Here is a 25,183-nt window from a genome sequence, read left to right on the forward strand (position 1 = left end):
ATCATTTCTCAATTTATTTGACTTAATTTTTTCCCCCTGAGTATCTGTGGAACATACTTAGGAAAATACTGGTCAAGTTATATAAAAGAGTGTCGTGCAGTGGAAAAGGCATGGCGTTGTCAGAACTTGGGTTTCTGCCCCCAAATACTAGGTGCAGAACTTTCTGACAGCCTCAGTTGTCTCATCAGTATAAGAATATATATAGTACTAGTATGTACAGTATAAGATTGCAGATGCTTTCCAAAGCGCTTACCAAAGATTAGTACTTTAGCACAGTCTAAAGTACTATCTGGATAAATGGTTCATTTCTTCCTCTGCACAGTTTTTCCTAATTCTACATAGTGAAGATGAACAGTATAACTTCTGTAGGCATACCTGTAGTCACTCTTCAGTAGCAATTTTGGCTACCTGGATTCTTGCAATTACAGCAAACCTTTTCTTGCCCAATGATGATAGTGGTCCAGGTCCCTCAGATTCTAACTCTGGGGAATCTGGACTGAGCACCCAGGAGCAAGTTATCTTAACTTTTTCTCCATATTAATTTTACCTTATATAGGTAAGTGGAAGGAAGCTAAACAGTTTAATGTGTTTGATTTTGAATAACTTATATGTTTCATGATCTCATTTTTTATTTCAAATGATTGAATGAGCAGCAATAATATGTTAGGTATTTTCTAAAATACAAATGTATTTATATAACCAAGATATGTTAATACTCTTGGCATTTAAATTGCTTTAAAAATATGATACAACTTTTCATGCTATTTATAGTAAACTGTTAGAAATATGTAAACAAGGAAGGTATTGTAGTCTTGATTCATAATATGTATGCATCATTTAGTTGGGGTTATGTTTTAGAATAATAAACCAGAGTATATCTTATGATAAATATTAAAAGAATGCAAATAAGGCATATACCTTCCTTCCTTGTCTCGTGCTGCGTTATTAAGGAAAGGGAAGCATTAGGTAATTCATCAAAATGACATAATAGCTAACCTTTTATTGAGCTCTTATATGTCTGTTACTGTTGTTAGCTCAATATGTATTAGCACATTTAATCCTTACGGTTACCCTGTGGTTACTAATAATATTAACTATTTTACATATTTTTAGAGCTGAGTAGATTTGTACTTCAGGAGGAGTTTTGTATATTCTCATTTCCTTTTTTTTGTGTTGAGAAATCAATATTTTATTTATTTATTTAATTTTTATTGGAGTATAGTTGCTTTACAGTGTTGTGTTAGTTTCTGCTGTACATCAAAGTGAATCAGTTATATGTATACATATATCCCCTCTTTTTTAGATTTCCTTCCCATTTAGGTCACCGCAGAGCATTGAGTAGAGTTCCCTGTGCTATACAGTAGGTTCTCTTTAGTTATCTATTTTATACATAGTAGTGTATATATGTCAATCCCAGTCTCCCAATTCATTCCTCCCCTTCCCCCCTTGGTATCCATAAGTTTGTTCTCTACATCTGTGTCTCTTTTTCTGCTTTGCAAATAAGTTCATCTGTACGATTTTTCTAGATTCCACATATAAGCGATATTGTACGATATTTGTTTTTCTCTTTCTGACTTCACTCTGTATGACAGTCTCTAGGTCTATCCACGTCTCTGCAAATGGCACTATTTCATTCCTTTTTATGGCTGAGTAATATTCCATTGTATATATGTACCACATCTTCTTTATCCATTCCTCTGTTGATGGACATTTAGGTTGCTTCCAGTCCTGGCTATTGTAAATAGTGCTGCAATGAGCATTGGGGTGCATGTGTCTTTTTGAATTATGGTTTTCTCCAGGTATATGCCCAGGAGTGGGATTGCTGGGTCATATGGTAGTTCTATTTTTAGTTTTTTGAGGAGCCTCCATACTGTTTTTCATAGTGGCTGTACCAATTTACATTCCCACCAACATTGTAGGAGGGAATCCTCTCCAGCATTCATTGTTTGTAGATTTTTTGACGATGGCCATTCTGACCGGTGTGAGGTGATACTTCATTGTTGTTTTGATCTGCATTTCTCTAATAATTAGTGATGTTGAGCATCTTTTCATGTCTGTCTTGGCCATCTGTATGTCTTCTTTGGAGAAATGTCTGTTTAGGTCTTCCACCCAGTTTTTGATTGAGTTGTTTGTTTTTTTTTGATATTGAGCTGCATGAGCTGTTTGTATATTTTGGAGATTAATCCCTTGTCCATTGCTTCATTTGCAAATATTTTCTCCCATTCTGAGGGTTGTCTTTTCATCTTGCTTACGGTTTCCTTTGCTGTGCAAAAGCTTTTAAGTTAATTAGGTCTCATTTGTTTATTTTTGTTTTTATTTTCATTACTCTAGGAGGTGGGTCAAAAAAGGTCTTGCTGCGATTTATGTCAAAGAGTGTTCTGCTTATGTTTTCCTCTAAGAGTTTTATAGAGTTTGGCCTTATATTTGGGTCTTTAATCCATTTTGAGTTTATTTTTGTGTGTGGTGTTAGGGAGTGTTCTAATTTCATTCTTTTACATGTAGCTGTCTAGTTTTCCCAGCACCACTTACTGAAGAGACTGTCTTTTCTCCATTGTATATTCTTGCCTCCTTTGTCACAGATTAGCTGACCATAGGTGCTTGGGCTCATTTGCTTTCTTAATAGGCCTGACAGCTTCCCAGCTGGCAAGGCAGCCATGGAGAGTCAGTAGAGACAGAAGTATCTGACAGTGATTAGGAGTTAAATGCCACCCTTCCCAGACACTTCTTAGTGATCAGAGCCAAGGCAAAAGAATATAGGGTGGTTTTTGTGTAAGGGTGTGAATGAAATTACTGATGGGTAAGGCCTCATTTGTGGAGCCAGTCCATCTGGTTTTGAATTCCTATATTCTGCTACTTACTGTTAAAATTTGTACAACCTAAATTTTTGTAACTATAAAATAGGGATAACAATAATATCTACATCATAGAATTGTGAGGATTTATTAAGTTAGTACATGGAAAATGTGTCTGGCATTTGATAAATAATATCAAATGCTATTTCTTGTTATTATTATTATTATTAACAGCATTAACTGCCTCAACTGGCAGTTAATATCTTTTAGTAACCAGGGGTGGGGCCTTCCATCCATGTTAGGGTCTCAGTCAGTTCATGCTACAGTGTAGGTGTTATTTTAAAGATAGATACCTCTTATTGATGTCTTGCGTGATGTAAAAGGTTTTTTTTCAATGAATATGACCCAATGCCAACACTTTCTTCACTTTTACTTTCAAGTTTCCCATAATTTTCATACGTGTATTATTTTTCAAACAATACTCCTGATACTGATGTTTTTATTACATGATTTCCTGAGTGGAAGGATTGGGGGAGAGATTTCTAGAAAATGGGAAATTTAATAATTTCAGACAAGTTTCATATACATATACATATTTTCAGAGGAATCCTGAAATTCCAAATAATATAAATTTAACAGCTATTTGTACAGCATAGACAATTTCTTTATATTAACATTTTCTTAGTTGCAGTGAACTATAATTTTCACTACATAATGTTTTGATATCTCAAATCCTTTGGAAAGTAAATCCTGTAAATATTCAAGTTAATATGAGGGCAATATTAAAATTAATAATCTAGAACATACACACACACACACACACACACAAAGCAGAAGCAGTCTTCTAGGTATAGGGATGGAAAGCCTGCTAGGAGTCAAAACTTAATGGAAAATTCTTTTCATTCCAAATTCTGACTATCTATATATATTTTTTTCCTTTAAATGCTTGTCATATTATTTTATTTAAAGAAATTTTACAAAAACGTAGCTATTCCTTTTTTACAAAAGAGCTTTATTGACATGTAACTTAAAAGTGATAAAATTCACTTGTTTTAAGTGTACAATTCAATAATTCTTACTAAATTTATGGTATTGTACAACCATCACCACAGTCTAATTTCAGAACATTTCTATCATTCCCAAAAGAAATGTATTATTGCTCATTTGTAGTCACTCCTCCTTCCCATCCCCACCACCACGAAGCCACTAATCTACTTTTTGTATCTTATAGATTTGCCTTTTCTGCCTTTAGTGTCTTTTGTGTCTGGCTTCTTTACTTAACATGCTGTTTCTGAGTTTCACTCCTGTTGTAGCATATGTGAGTACTCCATTCCTTTTTATTGCTGAGTAGAATCCCATTGTGTAGGTGTACCAGATTTTATTTATTCACAGTTGATGGACATTTGGATTGTTTCCACTTTTTGACTATTATGAATGGTGCAGGTATAAACATTCACATACATATCTTCATATGGACATACATTTTCACTTATCTTGGGATAATAACTAGGAGTGGAATTACCAGGTCATAACTGCCAAACTGTTTTCCAAAGTGACTGCTTCATTTTACATTCCCACAAGCATTATATGAGGATTTTACTTTCTCCACATCCTTGCCAAAACCTGTTATTGTCTTTTTATTTTTTTTTTTGCCCGTGCCGTGTGGCATGTGGGATCTTAATTCCCTGAACGGGATCGAACCTGTGCTCCCAGCAGTGGAAGCGCGGAGTCTTAACCAGTGGACCTCCAGGGAAGTCCCATGTCTTTTTTAATTATAGACATTTTAGTGGTTGTGAAGTGCCATCTCTTGGTGGTTTAATTTGCATAGTTATTTCTTTTAATTGATTATTTTGGTATTATAATTTTAATCTACAGTTTGATACAGTAAAACATCTATGGAGTTATCCTATTCATGTGCTCCTTTGGTTTTATGGTTTTACTAGACTGATGAAACCCTGTTCAGGGAATTTACAAGGTTGGCAGAACCTTTAAACCTAAAACAAGTTGTGTTTAGGGGGTAAATCATACACCATACCTCTTATAAAGTAGTAAAGTAGTTAAACAATACAGTTGAGAAGATATTTTAAATATATACATTTATGTTTAAAAAACATTTCTTTTTTTCCTCACCCTGCGCGAAGTGCCTTGGTGTGGGATCTTTTCTCATTCTTCCAGGTTTGCGTTAAGTCTTACATGCAAAGAAAGCAATAAAATTGGACTTTTAAAAACTACAATCATGAATACAAAGGAAAAGTGATAGGTATTCTTGGGAATGTGATTGATTAGAAACAAATCTTGGGACTTCCCTGGTGGTCCAGTGGGTAAGACTCCACACTCCCAGTGCAGGGGGCCCGGGTTTGATCCCTGGTCAGGGAACTAGATCCCGCGTGCATGCCGCAACTAAGATTCCGCATGCCACAACTGGGACCCGGCGGGGCCAAAATAAATCAATTGATAATAATAAATATATAAATGAAATGAATGAATGAATGAATAAATAAATATTAATTAAAAAACCCAAATCTTGGCAAGTCAAAGAATGGATATATCTGAAATAGGTGGTATGTTTACTTAATTCTTATCTAAACAAGTAATTTGAAATTGTTTTTGCTACTAAGAGATAGTAGTTTCCACAGATTGCTGTTATTTTGAGAAAAGAAAATTAAGATTTATCTTGGAAGGTAGCACTGTGTAATGGAATGCCAGCCTATGGGTATCTGTATCTGTAAATGAGATCCAAACTCTGTATCTTAAAAGCTGTCTGACATGGGCAAGTTATTTCAACCTCTGGGAGACTAAATTTCCTCATCTTCAAAATGGGGGTAAAAATGTTGACTTAAAAAAATTTTTTTTTATTGAAGTTTAGTTGATTTACAATGTTGTGTTAATTTCTGTTGTACAGTGAAGTGATTCAGTTATATATATATTCTTTTTATATTCTTTTCCATTATGGTTTATCACAGGATATTGAATATAGTTTCCTGTGATATACAGTAGGACCTTGTTGTTTATCCATTTTAAATGTCATAGTTTGCATCTCCTAACCCCAGACTCCTAGTCCATCCCTCCCTCATCCCCCCTCCCCATTGGTAACCATAAGTCTGAATGTTTTTTGAGAAAGTTCTCGCACAGAGTCTGAGAGTTTTAAAAATAAACATTCCCTTTCACTTTGACACAATTTGAATTTGTACCACATACAGATACTCTGAGTCTTAATAACTTGAAAATCAACCAGGAGAAAAAAACAAAAAGCAGGGCCCTTGTGGTCAGACATGCTATGTTTGAGTCTGGTTCTTTCATTTGCTGTCTTGTGACTTTGGGAAAATTATTGAACTTTTCTATGTCTGTTTAATTTTCTTTTAAAAATGAGGATTAAATGATATTGTGTAAGTAAAATAATTGGCCCAAGGCTTCCTATTTCATGGTTGTTGAACTAGTTGAATAATAATAGCAGGTGACATTCATTGAATGCTTACTATGTGCTACATACTGTCCTAAGTACGTTACCTGCATTTAATTATCACAACAACCTTATGAAATAGGCATTACTGCCATTATCCTGAATTTATAACTGAGGAAACTAAGATTCAGAGAAGTCTAGTGGTTTCCCCACAGTCACATAGAGAATGCATGATGGAGCCAGAATTTAAACCCAGTTGGAATAGGCTACGGAATCTGCACTCTCTTAACTGAGAGTGATTCTGCTCCCAACATGATATCCAAATCTGGCCTATTTCTTCTGCCACTTTTCTTTCCCTTTGCTGTGGGCTCTCAGGTGGTTGTGGGTGGTGGCATTAAATATGTCCTGTGCGTCTTGTCTCCTGCTTGGACTGTAATCCATGACAGAGCAACAACCGCTCAGTAAGTGGAGCAGCAGTTACTGTTTATTCGTACAACTCTCATTTTAGCTTAAATGTATTTGCTTAGTCTATTGGAAGTCTTGTATGTATCCTGACTAGCTTGGTTTTGGCCATTGTTATTTAAGTAAGTTAATTTTTATAAATGCGTGTTTGGCTAGGAGAATTATGATCTGTGTTGTCGCTGAATGCCTTGTCTTGGACTAGGTGAGAAGATGAAATTAATTTTTTGGGGGGGGGTAGTTTTTTTCCTTAAGCTTGATGTATAAAATATGTGCAGCACTGTTAGTGGTAAAGTGAAGACAAAGTAGAGTTTATATTTGGCCTTTCACTGTATTTTGATGATTTAGAAGCTAAAGAAATGAATCCTTTTTTTTTTAAACTAAGCTGTTTATTTTAAGTAATGAATAGCTTTTAAAAAGCTATTTTAAATAGTTTAATAATTTCTTTAAACTATTTTTAATAATTTCCATTCTAATTGTTGAAATAACATTTATTGAAAAATTCAAATAATTATTAATTGCGTAATGTTAAATTTTATAGTTTTGGCTGTAAAAGCTTTAACACCTGGGAATTAATGTTATAGGATTGTTAAATAGAACTCTAGTATTCACCCTGAGTAATGTGTTTTTGACCCTCTGATTGATAAAGTAAGGCATATTTGAATTATTTTCCTATGATTAATAATAGCAACTAATAATCTTTTTTTCCTCACTAGCAGGATCTTCTCACAATTCATGATGCAAGGTTAGGTTAAGTAGAAAAGTAGAAGTTAAATTATCTTTGCCAAGATGACTTCTTGGGGAAAGTTTTTAATTGGACAGTACCTTGATTAATAAATTCACTGAGAACACACTGCCATGTACCAGCAAGTTGGAAAATAAACAATCTTCATAAATTATGCAGCGTGGTGTTGGTTTGCATTAACAGCAATGTTCTCGTTAAAGTTGGGCCAGGAAAAAACACCACTGTGTTCTGCTTCTGCTTTTCACTACACACGTAAACTGTGCCAACAGCAGACAGCCAAGACCTGGGAAGGAAAGACAAACCAGGACTATGTTGGGCCCCTCAGAATTTCTAGAAACTTCTCTGTAGGGCTCTGTTATGTTAATTTTATTCACCTCTATTAGTCATCCATCTCTGTTTCTCCTGTTCACCTCACATTGGAATGGAGAGAGAATTTGACTGGCTCAGTTTGAGTCAGCTGTCTAGCCTGGGATCACTGTGGAGGAGGGGTATGTATAGGATCAAATTACACAGATGTGGTCCTTTAAAGTCCTCCTCAGAGTATAGCAGGACTTCAGTCCTTTATTCTTAGTGATTTAATGATTTTTCTTAAGTATAAATGAGAGGTGTTAAATCAACTATATACTTGCTTTTTAATCTTTAGGTTACAGATTACAGCTGCTAATTAAAGATGGGGGCTTGACACTTGGGGGCTATTGAGGACCCCTGATATTACACTGTATCACTAGCTCTCACTAGCTCTAAGGGTTAATCTTTTTAATCACTTGAGGACTAAAAGGGAATAACCAAGAGAGCATTCAGAAGAGACAGTCCATGGCTGCTTCCTTCTGCCATATGGCTAGCCCCTACTTGTTGCTACAGAGGCCAGAGCTGATGAGGGCCTTCTCTCCTTGGCTTCTTCCAGAACTTGGAGTTCTCCCAGTTCTACCACAGAGCTGTTTGCCAGGCTCCCTTCCTTCCATTCCCTCCCTTTCCTGTGTGAATCAGTTGAATTCATTCATCACGGCCTAATGCAATTTAAGTTACCCGTCTGCCACAAGAGTCCTGTATGGAATGTTGTTGTTTTCTTGGGCACTTCAAATATTTTAGCATTTTGCCTCTTTAACTCATTTTTTCCCTTGATATTCTAGGATGTAGATATCTATCTGCCCTTTTATAGTACTAGAATTTCTGACAGTTTTGTTATTAAGATATAACTTTTTAGCAGAAAATTTGTTATATAACTCATAGGAAAAGCCTTATTTATTTTTATAATGACACTTAAATTGATTTTGAGAAGTGGCAGTTGCTTTCTTAACGACTTGCCCCCTCTATGACAGTACTTTTCCATGAGAAAATGTATTCAAAACCACCTAGCCCAGTACCTAATATGTGATGCTACTCAGATGATATTAGCTTCCATTTCCTCTTGATTTTTTTAATGATGTTTCAATCATAGTTTAAAAGTAATACATGTCTACAATACGAAAAGTGGAAAATGCAGTAAGTGTAATAAAGTCACACAATTACCCTACTGTTAACATTGTGAATTTTCCCCAACAAAATTAGGATTATATTGTATTTAGTTTTTTTATATACTGTTTTCATGTAAAAGTACTTTCCCATGTCACTAAATATCCTTTTAAAACATAATTTTAAAGAGTATAATATTCTGTTATATAAATATGCCATAATTTATTTATTAAACCCTTCTCCTATTTACATATAGCATTCATGTCATTGAACTAATAATCTCTTACTTCTTTAATAGCTTTATAGACAGAGATTTTTGAGTAAACAGAGAGGAACATTTTCAGGCTTTTGAGACATCAGTCCTTATATATGTAACCAGTCTCCCATCTCAGCTGCCATACCATCCCATTCAAGCTCTTTATTCTAGACCTTCTTCGTCTTTCTTGGGCTCTGACACCCCACATGAGCATATCCTCCAAGTGGATGACCTCCTCGCCCTGCTGCTCTGGGTCACTCCCGCATGTGGTCACCCTCCTTATCCTGCTTAGGCTGTGATTCCCCTCACCCCACAAGGTCCCCCTCTACACTCCACTTTGGCTGATACCCTGCCCTTGTCACCCCTATGTGTCAGACTCTCTGACACCCTGCTTTGGGTCCCCCATGACTCTGCCCCATCTAATGGCTGTAGTACTGAATTGTTCGGGAGAAGCAGGGAGAAAGAGAAAGGAAGCTATACGGTTTGAAGACATACTGAAGGGCCTTGCCAAGTGCATAGCATCATGCTTGGCATATTGTAGGTATTTGGTGGCAGGGTGTGTGTGTGTGTGTTTGTGTATCTAATTCTTCCCCTCCTGATCCTGGACTGTTGAGCCTTGGTGGTGAAAGAGAAAATACAAACATAACTCAGCTGACTCCCAGCTGACTGCTTCTAATACCAACTCAGCTGCATTTGCTCTTCCTGGAATCCCTACTCTAAGTCACTCTAGTTGATGCTGTATTCTGTCTCCCCGAGTGGTTGTTTCTTACCTTCTTTATTGTCACCCATTTCCCAAACTCCCCAGCTTCCATATCTCAGCTAATGACTTTGCCTGCTATTTAAATGAGATTAAGATTATTTGACATGAATATGTTTAACTACATAATGACTTCAAAATGTTTCGGTATTTTTAGCTCTCTTTACCTTCTTTCTTGAAACTCTTTCCTTGTTTGCTATTTATTATAGATATACACTATATTGCTTTTATATACATAAATATATATAATGCTTTAATTATCATATATATTAATATACTATACAGTCTCTCCCTACCTAATTTTTCTAAGTCTCCTTACCTGACTTTGATACTTCTTCCCTCCAGTTGAATATTTATCCTTCTTAACATTTTGTTCTTATCTCATTAAGTTATTCTCTTTCCCTAGATTATCAAATTGACCACATAATATCAAAACACCTAGTTTATGCTGCTGAGTTCCAAATTTTTTACCTTCCCAACTCTCTGAACTCAGACATAATTCCTAGCTGTCTTAGAGCTCCAACAGCTTTTCTCAAACCTGTTTTTTTATTCCATGTCATGGTTAATGATCCCCATGAAGCTCCAGGTACTTAAGCCAGAAATGGTCATCTTTATCTCTTTCCCATGTCCCCATATCCAGTAAGTTTCCTATTCTTGTACATTTTACCTCACAAATACTGCTCATTTTCACACCAACTCTTGCTGATGTATAGTGCAATAGTCCTTACTTCATTCTGCTTTGAATTATAAGTAACTGAATATTTTTTCTTTGGATTTATAATTTCTTAGAAGCAGATTCTACCATGATCATCTCTCTTTGTTGAATTAAAGAATACTCTTCTTTTTTTCTAAACTTGAATCAGTGTTTTACTATATCATTAACTGGCTTTCCTTAGGCAATAGGAACTTGGTCATGATTCATGATTTGATTATATGTATGTGGCCTGTAAAACACTATTCTTAGGGTTAATGCAGGGAAGAGTGTGGTTTTAGATGATGCATAGCCTGACACAATCTGTGGGAAGAGATTAAATGGCCTTAGCCGTTATTACTTTTAATGAATGGAATCTTTGCTAATTAACAAGATTTTAGTATCTGTAGATGAGGATGTGTTTTCAAACTTTGATGTTTTGATCCAAATGCCAGAGGCCAGCTAGATATGTAGTATTTTAAAATGGATTGAATTCCAGATATCTGTTTTCTTCCTTTAAAAATTATGTTCTCCACCCAAAAAGATCTTAATCTTTAAAAAGTTTTTTTTTTTTTAATTTGCCTTCTACTTAAGCAGCTTTGCTTTTCTGTAGTAATACTTTTGGTTATGATATGATTCTGCTAATAATTGATAGCAGAAGAAATAAATGACAGTTGAAGCAAAGAGATTGCAAAGAAACCTCTTTGCTTATAATTATTCATATTTTTTTCCATGACTTACACTTCTTTCCCCAGTTAGGGTACAGGTATCCCCGGCTTTTTGAAAATTTGTTTCACACCACTTTGCTTTTACGAAAAGCCTACGTTGGTACCTGTTTCTGCTACCAGAAAAAAATCCAAAGAGGATTTTTGCTTTTATGAAAAAAGGTGAAAAGTGAAAATAGCCTTCAGCGTTTGTTTTGCAGTGAGTGAGCTGTTCAAGCGGCAGCATGCACCCCAAGCAGCAAGAGTGGCACCGCCAAGCTCCTTCCCTAGGAAATACATGAAGCATCCCAGCTGCCATAGTTTTGAACTATGTCTTTGAGCATCTGTGATTTATCTCGATTTATTTTGTGCATCTGTTAGCAAGATGTGTCTTAAGGTAACTGATGCTTCACTTTACGCCATTTTGGCCTACGAACAGTTTCACAGGAATGCTCTAATTTCGGATAGTGGGAGAAACCGTATCTTAACTTTGAATACTTACCCATTTTAGGTCCTTCCCTTCCCCCAATAACTAGAATTATAGGGCAATATTTTAATTATTGGATTAGAAGGCTTCTATGGTTTGGCTTCTCATATGTTTTTTAGAGTTCTAAGAAAAGACTGATTCAGAAGAGCTAAAGATTTGGTAAAATAATTTGGTAGTTGTTATACATTCAAAAGAGTTACTAGCTCTTGCCATGTCTTCAGACCATACCTTTTTGTCTGACATCATCATCATTCATAGTTTATATTGTATAATTAAATGATTCAACTTCCTTATTTGATCCTCATCATTACAGTTATCTGAGTGTCTGACTATTATAGGACTGTTTGTGTGTGTCTGTGTGTGTGTGCGCGCGTGTGTAATGGAGAATCAGAAACATTGGACAATATGTTGATTAAAATAGGAATTGTGTAAAAGCAAGAGAATAGGATAGGAGAGCTATTCAAGATACGTAGTAGGTTAGAAACAAGGCTTTACATAGGAGCAGTCATAAGGACTCAGATATTCCTCCTAGGCATTCAACAGCCAAATTTGTTTGAGAGGCAGTAGTTATGAGCAAAAAACAGTGAAAACCTATTTGATATTCAAAGCGTTGAGAGCTTTACTTTGAAATTAAAAGTTTAAAAAAGTCAACCTCAATGTACATCGACAGATGAATGGATAAAGAAGATGTGGTGTATAATTTACACAATGGGATATTACTCAGCCATAAAAAAAAAGAATGAAATAATGCCATTTGCAGCAACATGGATGGACCTAGAGATTATCATATTAAATGAAGTCAGACAGAAACAAATATCATATGATATCACTTATATGTGGAATCTAAAACGATACAAATGAACTTATTTATAAAACAGAAATAGACTCACTGACATAGAAAATAAACGGTTACCAAAGGGGAAAGGGGGGGGCCGGGATAAATTAGGAGGTTGGGATTAACATATACACACTCTATATAAAGTAGACACACAGCAAGGACCTACTGTATAGCACAGGGAACTATATTCAATATCTTGTAATAACTTATAATGGAAAAGAATCTTAAAAAGAATATATATGTGTGTGTGTGTGTGTATGTGTGTGTGTGTGTGTGTGTATATATATAAATAAAAAACTGAATCACTTTTCTGTATACCTGAAACTAACACAACATTGGAAATAAACCATACTTCAATTAAAAAATGATTATAAAAATAAATTTTAAAAAGTTTTAAAAAGTCAGAAGAATTAGTTTCTACTAATTCTGGGAAGAGATTTGTCTGAAAATTAATCAGTAATCCTAATGATTTTAAATGGCCCTAATTGTTTCTTCAGTATGTTTTAGTAATATGAACAGAAGTCCCATATAATTTCAGCATGTCCACCATGACAACATAATTTTTTGGATTATAGATATGTTTCATTGGTGATCAGTATTCTCAGATCTACTATTTTGTTCAGTAACTTTAATTTTGTTAGTTTGCTCAACCCCTCAGTCTCTGTTTCTTATCATACTTGTAGATAGATCATTGTGAGAGTGAAAAACCATATAGTTTAGTTGTCTGGGCAAATGAGATTTTGGGTGTTGACAGCTCTGGTTTCATTAATAAACTGTAAGTAATTCTAAAAACCTATTATATTGGTTTTTAATTAAGAAAAGGACACTTACCCTTACACCGTTGTTTTTGCTTTCTTCTTGGTACCTTCTGCCCAGATATTTCTAGCTACACTTTTGGTTCTACTTTTTTCCATAGTAGCACTGAATCTTTTCTCTCCCCATACTGGTACATAAAGAAATTATCTGTAGCCATCCAACTCATCATTAGTGAGTATAAATGTTGTCATAAATTAATTTAAATATAGTTAACTTCATCAATTTAGAAATGAGGTAATTGAGGCCTGGAGCGGTTGAGATTTGCCAAGAAAGGGAAGAACTAACATTTACAGAGCACTGACTATATACCAGACACTATCATTTTATATTCCAGTTCTGTGAAGTATGTTCTGTTATCCCCATTTTACAGAATCTCAGAGGTCAAGAAACTTGCCCAAGACCATAAGACTATTCGGTTCTCTTGCGCAGTCTAGGGTCTTTTCCACTTCTGTCAGCAAACATTAAGAGCTGTTCAACTAAGCCAGTGGAGAAAACAAAGGATTAAGAAACCAACACACTAAATACAACAAAGGGTATTTTCTGATTGACAACTTTTATTTTTATAAAAAGACTCAAAGATAAAAGTTAATTATCCTGGGTTGTACTGGTATTAAATCACTATTAAAATGTGGGACCATCATAGGTATAAAAGCAACATTACCTTTGCTTATTAGGGTCTTAAAAAGGTTGATGATGCATGTACAAAAAACAGTCACAGAAAAGATAATATATTTACTATCAATTTAGGGATAGAAAGGATCACCAAGGGGATGGTTATCTTTCTTTTACTTTTTCTTTTCTTCTCTTTCTTTTTCTTTTCTTTCTTTTTCCTCCTTCCTTCCTCCCTCCCTCCCTTCTTTTCTTTCTTTCGAAATTGTCTCAAGAGATTCTTTAACCTTTTGCCTTGAGGGTATTCTTATGCTTTTAACAGACACACTCTTGCTGACAGAGGTAGACTCCTTTTGTCCTGGCGCATGATTGGCCTTTGATGTTTGTGGAGTGGGGACAAGCTAGGAGGGGATTTGGGCTCTGTGTTACCTTTTTAAATTCAGTTTGGTGTTTGTGAGAATTAATAGCCTGCTTTTCAGAGTTTCTGGAATGAGATTCCAAAAAATGGAACTGAGCATGGAAATAGCAGGACAAATTAGGGCTTTAACATATAGTATTATGGCATGTCTATTCATTAGTTAAAGAACTAAGTGTTTAAAATATGCGTGCAAATCTGGGCCTCCATTTGCCCTGCTTATATTTATTCGTGAACTCTAAATCTCTTATCTAAGCACTTAATCTAATTAACTATTGGTAACTACCTTTTTGAAGCGACACCTTCTCTTTAGCCTCTTGACATCTGAACCACTGCTCTTCTGAATGTGATGACCTAAGTAGTAATCAGATCACCCAAGAGTAGCTTTTTAAATTGTTTTTCAAAGATACTTCTTTTCTAGGATCATAAGTGATACATGTTTCGCACTTCACCATCTAATTACCTGGGTTTTAATATTTGTATTCTTGATACCTTCATTTTCGTTACAATTTTTTTTTCCTTAGAAGTCAGAGCTGACTCCGGCAGACACCTAGACAAAGACAATCTTTTTCTCTACCTACCAGTTCTCTCCTTCTCTCATCCCTCTCTATCCCTCCATCCCTGACTGCCCCTCCCTCGTTCCCCTCTCCTTGTCCCGCCCCTCTTTTTCCCCTTCCCCATTTTGTTTGTCTCAGTATATAGAAAGATAAAAAATAAGAATGATGATAGGTGGAGGTAGATAATTCCTTGTAAAGTTAGTATTCATTGACAGAAACATATTAATTTCTTAGATAACTAATTCAAATTACTTTGCAGTTCATCAGACCTGGGTTAGAATCCTGCTTTATAAAAATAGTATTTATCCATTGTAGGGAGAAAAAGTGATATAGGATCAGTGAATATAAAGCAGAAAGTAAAAGAGCTGTCCTCACTATTAATGGCTTTCATGTATCCTTCTAAAATGTCTGCTATATATATTTACATACATACTTACTGTATCATATTAGCTACAGCCACTTGCCTTTTATAAGTAGGTCTTCAGTAGGTCAGAAAGCATCTATTTAGTTCAATTTTAATCCACTTGATATTACTAACTTATAGTATCTCAATTTCTTTTCTCATCTTTTTCTTAAAAATTTTTTTTTTTTTACCACTTTCAGGACACTGGTCTCTCAGATATTTTCTGTTTGTATTTTTTTTTAAACCAAGTTTAACATTTGCATCTTATGGCTTCAATCTTAGAAGTGGAAGTAATTGAAGTGTTATGTTCAGAGTAATTAGGAATTAAAGCCTGTGAAAAGAAAATTCAGAATTATCCTTGCTGTCATTATGGGGAGTAGTGTAAGTGATCCATATAGGATTGCCAGACCTGTTGTTGAAGATACAGGATGAATCTGTAGAGGGCAGTGTTTGGTCTTCTGGGACCAGGTGAGAAAAGCTGACTATAGATCAGCTCTGGTTGGGTAAGAGTACGACTGACGCTTAAGATGTTCAGGGCATCTGTGAGAGTAATAACCAGAGCATTGATAAACTTTGCTTACCATAACCAGGCACCAGAAAATGAACTTTACTTTCTTAACATGTACAAAACAGTTCGCTGCACATCAAATGTAAATCAGGATTTCAGAGTCCTCTCTTATAATACAATAGAAACAATGTTTTTCCCTCCTTGAAACGCATTGTCACGTGAAGAATATGGTTGAAAATTCATAGAACTACTCACACATTAATTACCTAGGTATTTCTGTCTACCAGCAAAACATTGTTTGCATATATATCCTTTTGTTCCCATAGAATGTTAGGCACGTTTCTAAACACCCAAACAGTGGAGGCATTTTGTGGGTCAGGAAAGAGCAATTAGGAGGTAGCTGAAATTTGAAAGTGGCCAAAATATTACATAATATTTTTTCCCAATTAAAGAACATATTATGTGATTAAAATTCCTGTTCTGTTAGACAAATGTTACTACTGAGCTTCCTTTAATCTTTCGTATGACATTAAAAAAATAATGTAGTTATTTTCTTCCTGATTTTTCACAGAGAACTATATTTGAACTTGGCCTTGTTATTTAATTTTTTTGTAGAAGAAATACAAAAAAGAAACAGCTATCAAGTTTAGGTGATTTAGTCAAGTCTGCCAAGTATGTGTGTGTCCGAAATAGTATAGAACCTTTGGAAAACTTGTCAAGTTGTTTGTTTTTTAATTTTTTTTTTTTTAACACAGCCTGCAAATTATTCTTGATCCATGACCCTAAGTCTTGAGAAGATGGTTCTTCTCCTCTTCAGTCTGTTTCACTTCTTTTCTTGCTCAATTATGATTGACCATAAGATTATGTTTCTTTCAAGGGAAAAGCTTGACCCCAGCTGCAGATGTTCTAATCTTCTATCTTGCCAGATTTCAGAGTGGAGGAAAGTGAGGCTTTAGGTCAGAAAGAAGCCTTCCCTTCTGAATTCCTTCCCTGTGCCTCCTAGTATCCTGCCACCACTCTGATTTCATGATGCCTCTGAGGTACTACACACATATCCCAAGAAGCAATTTTCAGAGACAGTTCAGTCTGAATTCATATGTGAGGGTAGTTTGTTAATGGCATATGCATCACTAAGCAGAACCCTGAACACCTCCTGAAGCACCTGTGTTTAGCTTTAAAGGCACCCTCACAGTTTTCTTCAGTAAAGTAGTCAATTTGCATATGTAACTAAAGGGTCCATTCTGGTAGTATTTTAAAAACAAAAAAAGTCTGCTGCAAAGGAGAACTGATGTTTCCACTTTTTGAGACATTTAATTGCTTGTAATTGAAAATGACACTTATCTGGTTAAAAACAAAATTAAGATCCCACAAGGTATTCTATTACAGTAAAAGTTGTCCTTCCTCTCACACATCAAATCTTTGAAGAAAAGTTGATTAGCCAGTAAAACAAGCCATCATTTTCCTTTTTATATCCTTTTTATAGGAATATTCCCCATCACCATTCTGCTGTTTACAAGAACCTCAGCCTTCAAAAAACTTTTCCACTTTTAGTCACTGCTTCACTGCAAGGTTTATTAGACTTTCTATACCTTTTTAAAAACCTGGAGCTATTCAGTACCATGCTGTGGTTGTACTGGCATGCTTTTCTGACTTGGTCTATTGCACATGCATTATTTTATTTTCCCTGGCTTTAGGACTGTGGGATATATATTTCCATGTCCATATTCTTGAGTCATCTTGAAATAAAAACACAGTTCTTGGACTTTCCTGGCGGGCCAGTGGTTAAGACTCCACGCTTCCATTGCAGGGGGCACAGGTTCAATCCCTGGTCGGGGAACTAGGATCCCACATGCTGTACAGCGTGACCAATAAATAAATTAATTAATTAAAAAAAAAAAAACCCACAGTTCTTTTAAAAGAGAACCTAGTGTAGTTGTTTTGTATATGAAAACAAAATACTGCCAAAATAATTATTAAACATATTGGTACCTATTCTTTATTAGTTTTGATTATTGTTTCACTGAAGAGTATGCAGTGCATTGAAATAGTTACACATTTAAAAAATAACTTTTAATTGAATCAAGCCCAGTCATTCTGAATTATCAAGTTAGAGCAGAATTACTCCTGTGGAATCTATGTTCCCATACTTCTTTTCTGATTTTAAGGAAGATGATTGAGGGGCAGTTAGTCACCGCAGGTCAGCTCTGCCATTAGGTCTAACCATTTGGTTATTGCTTACCTAGGACTTATTAATCGTGCTTTATAGAGACTGATGGCAGCTTTGGTTAAGTGTAAGTCAGTTGTTCAGTCTATGTGGCTTGGTCTAGGTATTATAAGATTTTAATTTGCAGGGTATTATTATATCATAAAGTGATTTTTAAAATAAGAAAGGAGTCACAGGAATGTGATGAAAAAGAACAGTATTTAAAGGACCAGAGAAATTAGAATGAATAAGGTAATGTGTAGGAGAGATAATAGAAATGATGGGCTGTTATGGAACATCCCCAGATCCACACTGGGTGTCTGGGTGTTGCTTTCTCTCTGCTAGAAAATGTACAAACACATGTACATCCTTAAAAAGTCTTTATAACAAGTCACACCTTTAAAAAATGATTTAATAAATCATTTTTTAGCTCCTTTATATCTATCTTTAAACCCTTCTCATATTCTCAATTTCTCATTTCTTGAAATGAGATTTTAAAAATAACATGTAGCTAAGTGGACTTTTGGGTAGAAAGGTTTTGTGAGTCAGAAAATATTTTCCTGAACTTACTCATATCTTTGCCTATCTCTGGTCTCTGTCTCCAGTGTCTAAATTGTAATTATCTGAAGTAATTTTAATGTCTCAGGATTCTAATTTTCAATTAATGGTAATAATGAAGACTCTCAGTTTAAACTATAGGCTGTTGACCCACTTCAGTATCCTATTGGATATAGGAAATAAAGTGGAAACTGGAGACAGTAGGAGGTAACAGAAAAGAACTTGGTTAGGAACAACAGTAAGAATGGTTTGTTCATCCTGCCCAGGTGAAGGTATAGTTCAGAGACCTTCCCAGCATCTAAGAGTAATAGGCACAGAAGGTACAAGGAATTCTACTTCTTGATGCTTTCCCTGTGTCTTCAATTGCTTTCCTGACTATATTTTTCAATTTAAACCTTAATCTAATTGGTAATTGTGGTCTACCTGCTTATGAATTTTTACTTCTGTAGAATATTGATATTTTTTTCTTTAAAAATAACTCCATAAGGAATTAATCACTTGGGAGTTTTTTCTTGAATGTACCAGGGCTGTAGCAATTATGTTTATTCAAAATAAAAATTCCCTAGGGTCACTGCCCTAGGGTTTTAAACTTCAGTAGTGTATCAGAATAATCTAGAGGGTTTTTTACAAACATTGTTGAGTATCACATCCCTATTTCTGATTGAGTAATTCTGGGCTGAAACCAGAGAGTTGCCATTTCTATCAAGTTTCGAGACGATGCTAAAACTGCTGGTCCTGCAAGCATACTTTGAGAACCACTGCCGTACAGTATTGATCACAGAAGTCTGAGACAGAGCTGGATCTAATCTGTGCTGAATAAACATTAAGTTGCTTGTAATTCAACGAAGTTATACCTGTTGGATGGGTTCCAACAATGATCATTTAATGTAGTATTATTTTTAATTTATTTTCATAGATTGGAGCATATGATCAACAAATATGGGAAAAATCTGTTGAACAAAGAGAAATCAAGGTAACAAGTTTATTTCATTTTGTATATTCTATAAATTGATTATTAACCACAGTTTATTTAATATCTCTCTGTCGACCTTTAAAGGTACAAATTAGTATTACTTATGCTATCCAAACTTTTAAATAAAGAGGTAAACTCTTTTATGAGGGCATATTCATGTGTCTTTACCTCTGATGATTTTTCTTTTTTTGCTCTTTAGCATCTTTCTGTTCTTTTAAAATTTAATTTCTAATGATTATTTTATGTCAGCTCTTTTCCCCTTTCACTTGTCACCTTATACTTCTAGTTTGCTTTTCCTCCCTTTTGATGCTGTCATTGCTCTGTACAGTTTATTAAACTGGTAAGTGTTTCAGGATTTTTCCCACCTGAGTGATCCTGTGCAAACGCTGCTCTGCTTAATTGAGATCTGCTTTTTGGTGCTACTAACAGAATGACTTGGACGCAAATAGAGTTGCTGAAAAGTTGGTCATTTTTTGAAAGAATTTAGGAAAGTAAAGCATTAATTGAAATGTTTTTGTAGTTCATAGTTTCTTCTTGAATATGTAATCATTTAACGCTGATAAGACATTCTCATAGGCTACCTTGCTAACATGGAAACTATTTTTTAACTAAATTTGTTCTGTTTCTCAGCAGTCACACCTTTTCAGTAATAAGATTTATATTTTTCATTTGCATAGATGATACTAATCAGTGTGTTCCTGCACGAGCTAAACTTAATATTGGCCCAGAGAATGTTACTTTAGTTGCTTGACAGTTTATATTTTGTGCAGAAAGGTTTATATTAGATTGAAAACCAATGTCTATAGTTACTTAAAAATTTCAGTGTTTAGACAACTTAATCATCTAGAATGAAGAGGAAGATTCTTTGCCATTTGTTAATTTTAATCTTTGAACTATTTTCATGAAGAATTAATACAGTTAACAAAGTTGCAGTGAGCACCTACTATGTCTTAAATATAGGATTAAATCATGGGGACAAAAAGATAAAATAGATTATAATTTTGTAGATGAGATACATAATTACAAATGAGATCAATTCAATTAAGAGAGGGATGTGTAGTTCTCTCTTGGGATGCAAAGTGGGGAAGCAGCCCTGGGGAGGTTAGGAAAGATTTCACAGAGGAAGTGACTCGTGAGCTGAGTTTGACAGACATTAGAGAGAATGAGGAAAACATTCCAGACAGAATGAAGAGCATATGAAAATATACATGAAGGAAGGAAGGAGCATGACTGACTCAGAATCCTCAAGGGACTTGATGGCTAATAGGTTGGATGGAGGAGGGCGATTAGAGTGATTAGGAGTAAAACATGAAAGGAAATGGAAGTCAGATCTTGAAGGGGCTTAACTGCTTTACTCAGGAGTCTAGGCATAATCTGGAGAACAATGGGAGAGACACTGAAGGATTTTAAGCAGAAAAAGTTACCTGATTAAATTTCTATTTTAACAACTTCACTAAGGCAGCACTAAGTATGGTGGGAAATATTAGAAGAGGAGCAGATACAGAATTCTGTTTTAGAAATATCCAGGTGATACTTGGGAGAGAGACTGGGGAGTCCTCAATATGTAAAGTGTGTGTGTGTGTGTGTGTGTGTGTGTATAAAACATTCTGTCTGGAATGTTTTCCTCATTCTCTCTAATGTCTGTCAAACTCAGCTCATGAGTCACTTCCTCTGTGAAATCTTTCCTAACCTCCCCAGGGCTGCTTCCCCACTTTGCATCCCAATAGAGAACTATACATCCCTCTCTTAATTGAATTTATCTCATTTGTAATTATGTATTTCATCTACCCATATATATATGGGTGTTTTATGTATTATACACATTATACAGATACAGCTATAGGAGTGAGTGGATTTACACTGAATGATGAGAGAAAAAGGCTGAGAACAGAACACTGGGAAACAACATTTAATGGATAGGTTAAAAAAAAAGAGATGTAAGTGAAGGAGGAAAGATAAGTGAGAGATCCATGAGACAACGGTCTGAGACTATCACGAAGAGCTGGAATAGTTAAACAAATAAAGAGCAGCAGAGAGGTCTAGTAAGATGCCTTGAAATCTTTTATTTTCTTTGACAGTCTTCAACTTGTTGGACTGTTAAGTACCTTGAGAGATTGTGTTACCAGTTGGCACATTTGGATGTGTTTTGAAATTTAACCCCCTCCCCAAAATATAAATAAATAAATAAATAAATAAATAAATAAATAAATAAATAAATAAGGCTAAGACTTATAACTTGTTTCTGAAATTTGTCCTTCCTTTAAAGATAGTACTTTGTAATAGTAATTGAAGAATTAAAAACAGTATTAAAACTTACTTTTGTTATTTTGAATTAAAAAGGTTAATTTGTTGACAAGCGTAACATTCTTGTTAAACATTCTAGTGGAAGCAAATTATTTATAGTGTAAAATAATTTTGTATTTATTCTAAGGAAGGTAGGGAAGTGTGTAACTGTGGTGTATTAATGTTAATATTTGATTTAAAAGAACAAAAACACTGTACCTGTTGCTTAGAGAACACTAACAAACGTATTGAGTTTGTCCTTTTAGGTAATCGATTCTTTTATTATCTGTCAAAGCAGTGAGCAACAACTAAAGAAATCAAAGAAAGCCATGAAAATATATTTCTTGGAATTTTTTTTTATATTAAAAACCCTAGTTGATATTGCTAAAGTGTAAAGTCTTTTGTGAGTTGCAAGTGATTTTTTCTTAAACGTTTTAGAAATTATAACTGAAAACTGTAGTTTTCTGATCACCTTGACCCAAATTTAAAAGTAAATGTGGACTTCCCCGTGTTTTAGTACGTACTAGAGTTGTAAAGCTTCAACAAAACAAACTATGTTATTTAAAGTCATTGTAAAGGAAAAAAGGGATGGGGGAATCTAAACAGGATTTCCGGAAAGTGAAACTGATGGTTATGTCCTTTGATAGAGTCTACGTATTATAATAGTTCCATGCATGTGAAGTCTGGATCGTTGACCAGAAGTACTTTCTAAACTTAAACAGAACTTGTAAGCTTTTTGGCTCAGCATTATCTGTGTGCTTAGATATTTTTAAAAATTCAAAACTTCATACTATTTGTGTCATTGCCCTTTAGGAATGTACTATAGGAGTGTAAGTGTATATTCAATAAAGAATATATTATTTGGATTCTTGGAGATTAATTGTATTCATAGTACTTGATAATTTCTACTTTCTAGTTAAACCAGTAGTTTAAAAAATCTTTTTCTGAAACTAAGTTAGTTTTCCTTTTTTGTTTGTTCACTCACTTAAACTTCTTGAAGGTTCATAATTATATTTAGTACTGAAAGCTATGCTGTTTTGTGTGAATGTAGTTTAAACCAATTTAAAAATTGTCCAACTTAAAATATCTACTTAATTAAAATCACATTTTATGAAGGCTGACACCTCGGTACTAATATCTTTTATTTTTGTGAGTAAAGTCACTAATGTTAGAAGATTTGTCAGTGAAATTTTTCTTTATCTTTCTTTAAACCTTTTACATATTCTGATAGGCTACCTTGAGGGGGAAGTTTTGTCGAAATTGGCAATTATGCTATGACTTTAGAATGTAGCTCAAAATAAATGTTTTAATAAAATATAAAATAGGAAATGAACCACATATTAAAAAGGTCAAGTAGAATGAGCATGTTGAAAAACAACATAATTGCATAAATCAAAACAATTTACTATTCCTTTTATAAGGGCTTTAAGTTCTTAAAACAATCTTGATGAAAATTTTAGGTATACAGCAGTAAATTAAGCTTCAGATTTGTTATAAACATTGGCAGTAAGGTTATTTTCAAAGTGCTAGAAAAATAATATATAAAAGACAGAAGTAAATTAAGATATGTTACTGTTTTCAAATTTGTTGGCACTAATAAAGGTAAAATATCATAATAAACTTGATGCCAAATTTGAATAGTGCTTGATTAATGAATTTTTGTTTAAATATATGTATTATTAGTATTGCCTTTCCAATTTGCAAAATATTGGGAATGATTTATAGTCTATCAGCCACTCTGTCATGACATTAAAATGGGAAATGAAGTACAGATAGAGTTGTTTCTTATTATTTGCAGTAGTTATATTCTTTCAAGTCGCCATGAACACTGAATTAGTGAATATTGACTGTTGCTCTTAGGAGAAATACAGAGTTAAGTTCCTGCGAGTCCCTAGTCACAACACTTTCGTCAACTGATCAATACATAACCTTGTTTTATGACACCTTATTTAATATATGTTGTTGATCCATTAACACTGAACTCATGGCCAACAGCTCATGCCCGAACAGAGCTTACCTAACACATTTTCTCAGTGAGGCACGTCACAGCCTTCTTGTACGTAGGAACACTGGACCTCATGTCAACACTATCTAGGGGACCATTTTAAACCACAAAATTACCGACAAAACACAAAAAATGAAAAAGATTTGATGTTAAATAGACTGTGAAAAGGAACTTAAACGAGAGCTGAAACAAGAAGGCAGAGTGTTGCCTTGTTTGACCTCAGCTGGGAATGTGAACATTGAGTGACTCAAATTTTTTGCCACTCTCACTCTCTGCATGTCTACAAATGACTGCAAAATCACAGCAGGTATTGATTTTAGGGACCAATAAATTTTAGTGAATAGGTGAATTTGCAAATACGGAATCTATGAATATGAGGATTGACTGTATATAAGATTATCATGGCTATGTCTTCAGCCCTCACCCTTCTTTCTCTTTTGTTTTTGTATCTGTGGGTAGTTTGCAACTTCACATGGACAGACTATTTGAAGGAGTTCAGAGGTTAATTGCATCTTGATTTTAGGGTACATTTTTGGTTTAAACATCTTAGTTAATTCTGAGCTCAAATGCTGTCTTATTCTTTGTTTTAGATAAAAGCAGTACTTGATCAAATTTTTAATTTAAGGGGTCATTGTTACTTGGATTAGGGCTAAACAAAGGATTTACTGCCCAGGTACTTGGTTGATTGAATGAACAATAAGCAAATCATTGCAACACTGTGTCATCGCTCAGCACTTGGATTCCAAGGAGTTTAGCCTAAGCTCCTCCAATTCTTAACATCCTAGTCTTAAGTTATAAAGTGTAATTTATTTTTTGATAGTTTTTTCATTGATTTTGATCTCTACCCCTACTCTAACTCTGTACACTGATGGCAGAAACTTAATCTTAGTGTTCAATAATTCCAAGTTGAAACTAATTCAATTCATGATTTCTGCCTTCTCCCTCATCCTCCTACTGGGCATGGCATCTAAGTTATGAGGTGATAAGGTTGCATTGTGGTCTGGTTAGTGGTTGGCATGTGAAGATAGTGGCAACCATGAGATGTGCATCATCCTCTCTGGGTCTCACCCCTACATGCTGACATCTGCTAAGAAGTCTGCATCCCTGTCTGTTCTCAGCTCTGTGATCCATTGCTTTCTGCAGGAATGCCCCCAGCATCACACCTTAAGGTCCCTTCAGGGCCACTGCTCCCCTAGCCAGCTTCAACACTTTCCTGTGCAACACTGGGGTCACCACAGTCTCCTGGACCATCTCAGGCTGTAATCCAAATTG

At 34.8% G+C, this 25,183-nt stretch overlaps 1 protein-coding gene across 1 annotated transcript in view; it reads left to right on the forward strand.

Moving 5' to 3' along the window:
• PHTF2 (putative homeodomain transcription factor 2) overlaps window positions 1-25,183 on the forward strand; it is a 115,390-nt gene that overhangs the window by 45,086 nt on the left and 45,121 nt on the right. Inside the window, exon 3 of the mRNA XM_061197645.1 lies at window positions 19,567-19,623. Within this exon, the coding sequence (XP_061053628.1) occupies window positions 19,567-19,623 (57 nt within the window). The remainder of the gene's footprint in view (window positions 1-19,566; window positions 19,624-25,183) is intronic.

The sequence above is a fragment of the Eubalaena glacialis genome, chromosome 8, assembly GCF_028564815.1.
Source record: "Eubalaena glacialis isolate mEubGla1 chromosome 8, mEubGla1.1.hap2.+ XY, whole genome shotgun sequence".
Taxonomy (NCBI): domain Eukaryota; kingdom Metazoa; phylum Chordata; class Mammalia; order Artiodactyla; family Balaenidae; genus Eubalaena; species Eubalaena glacialis.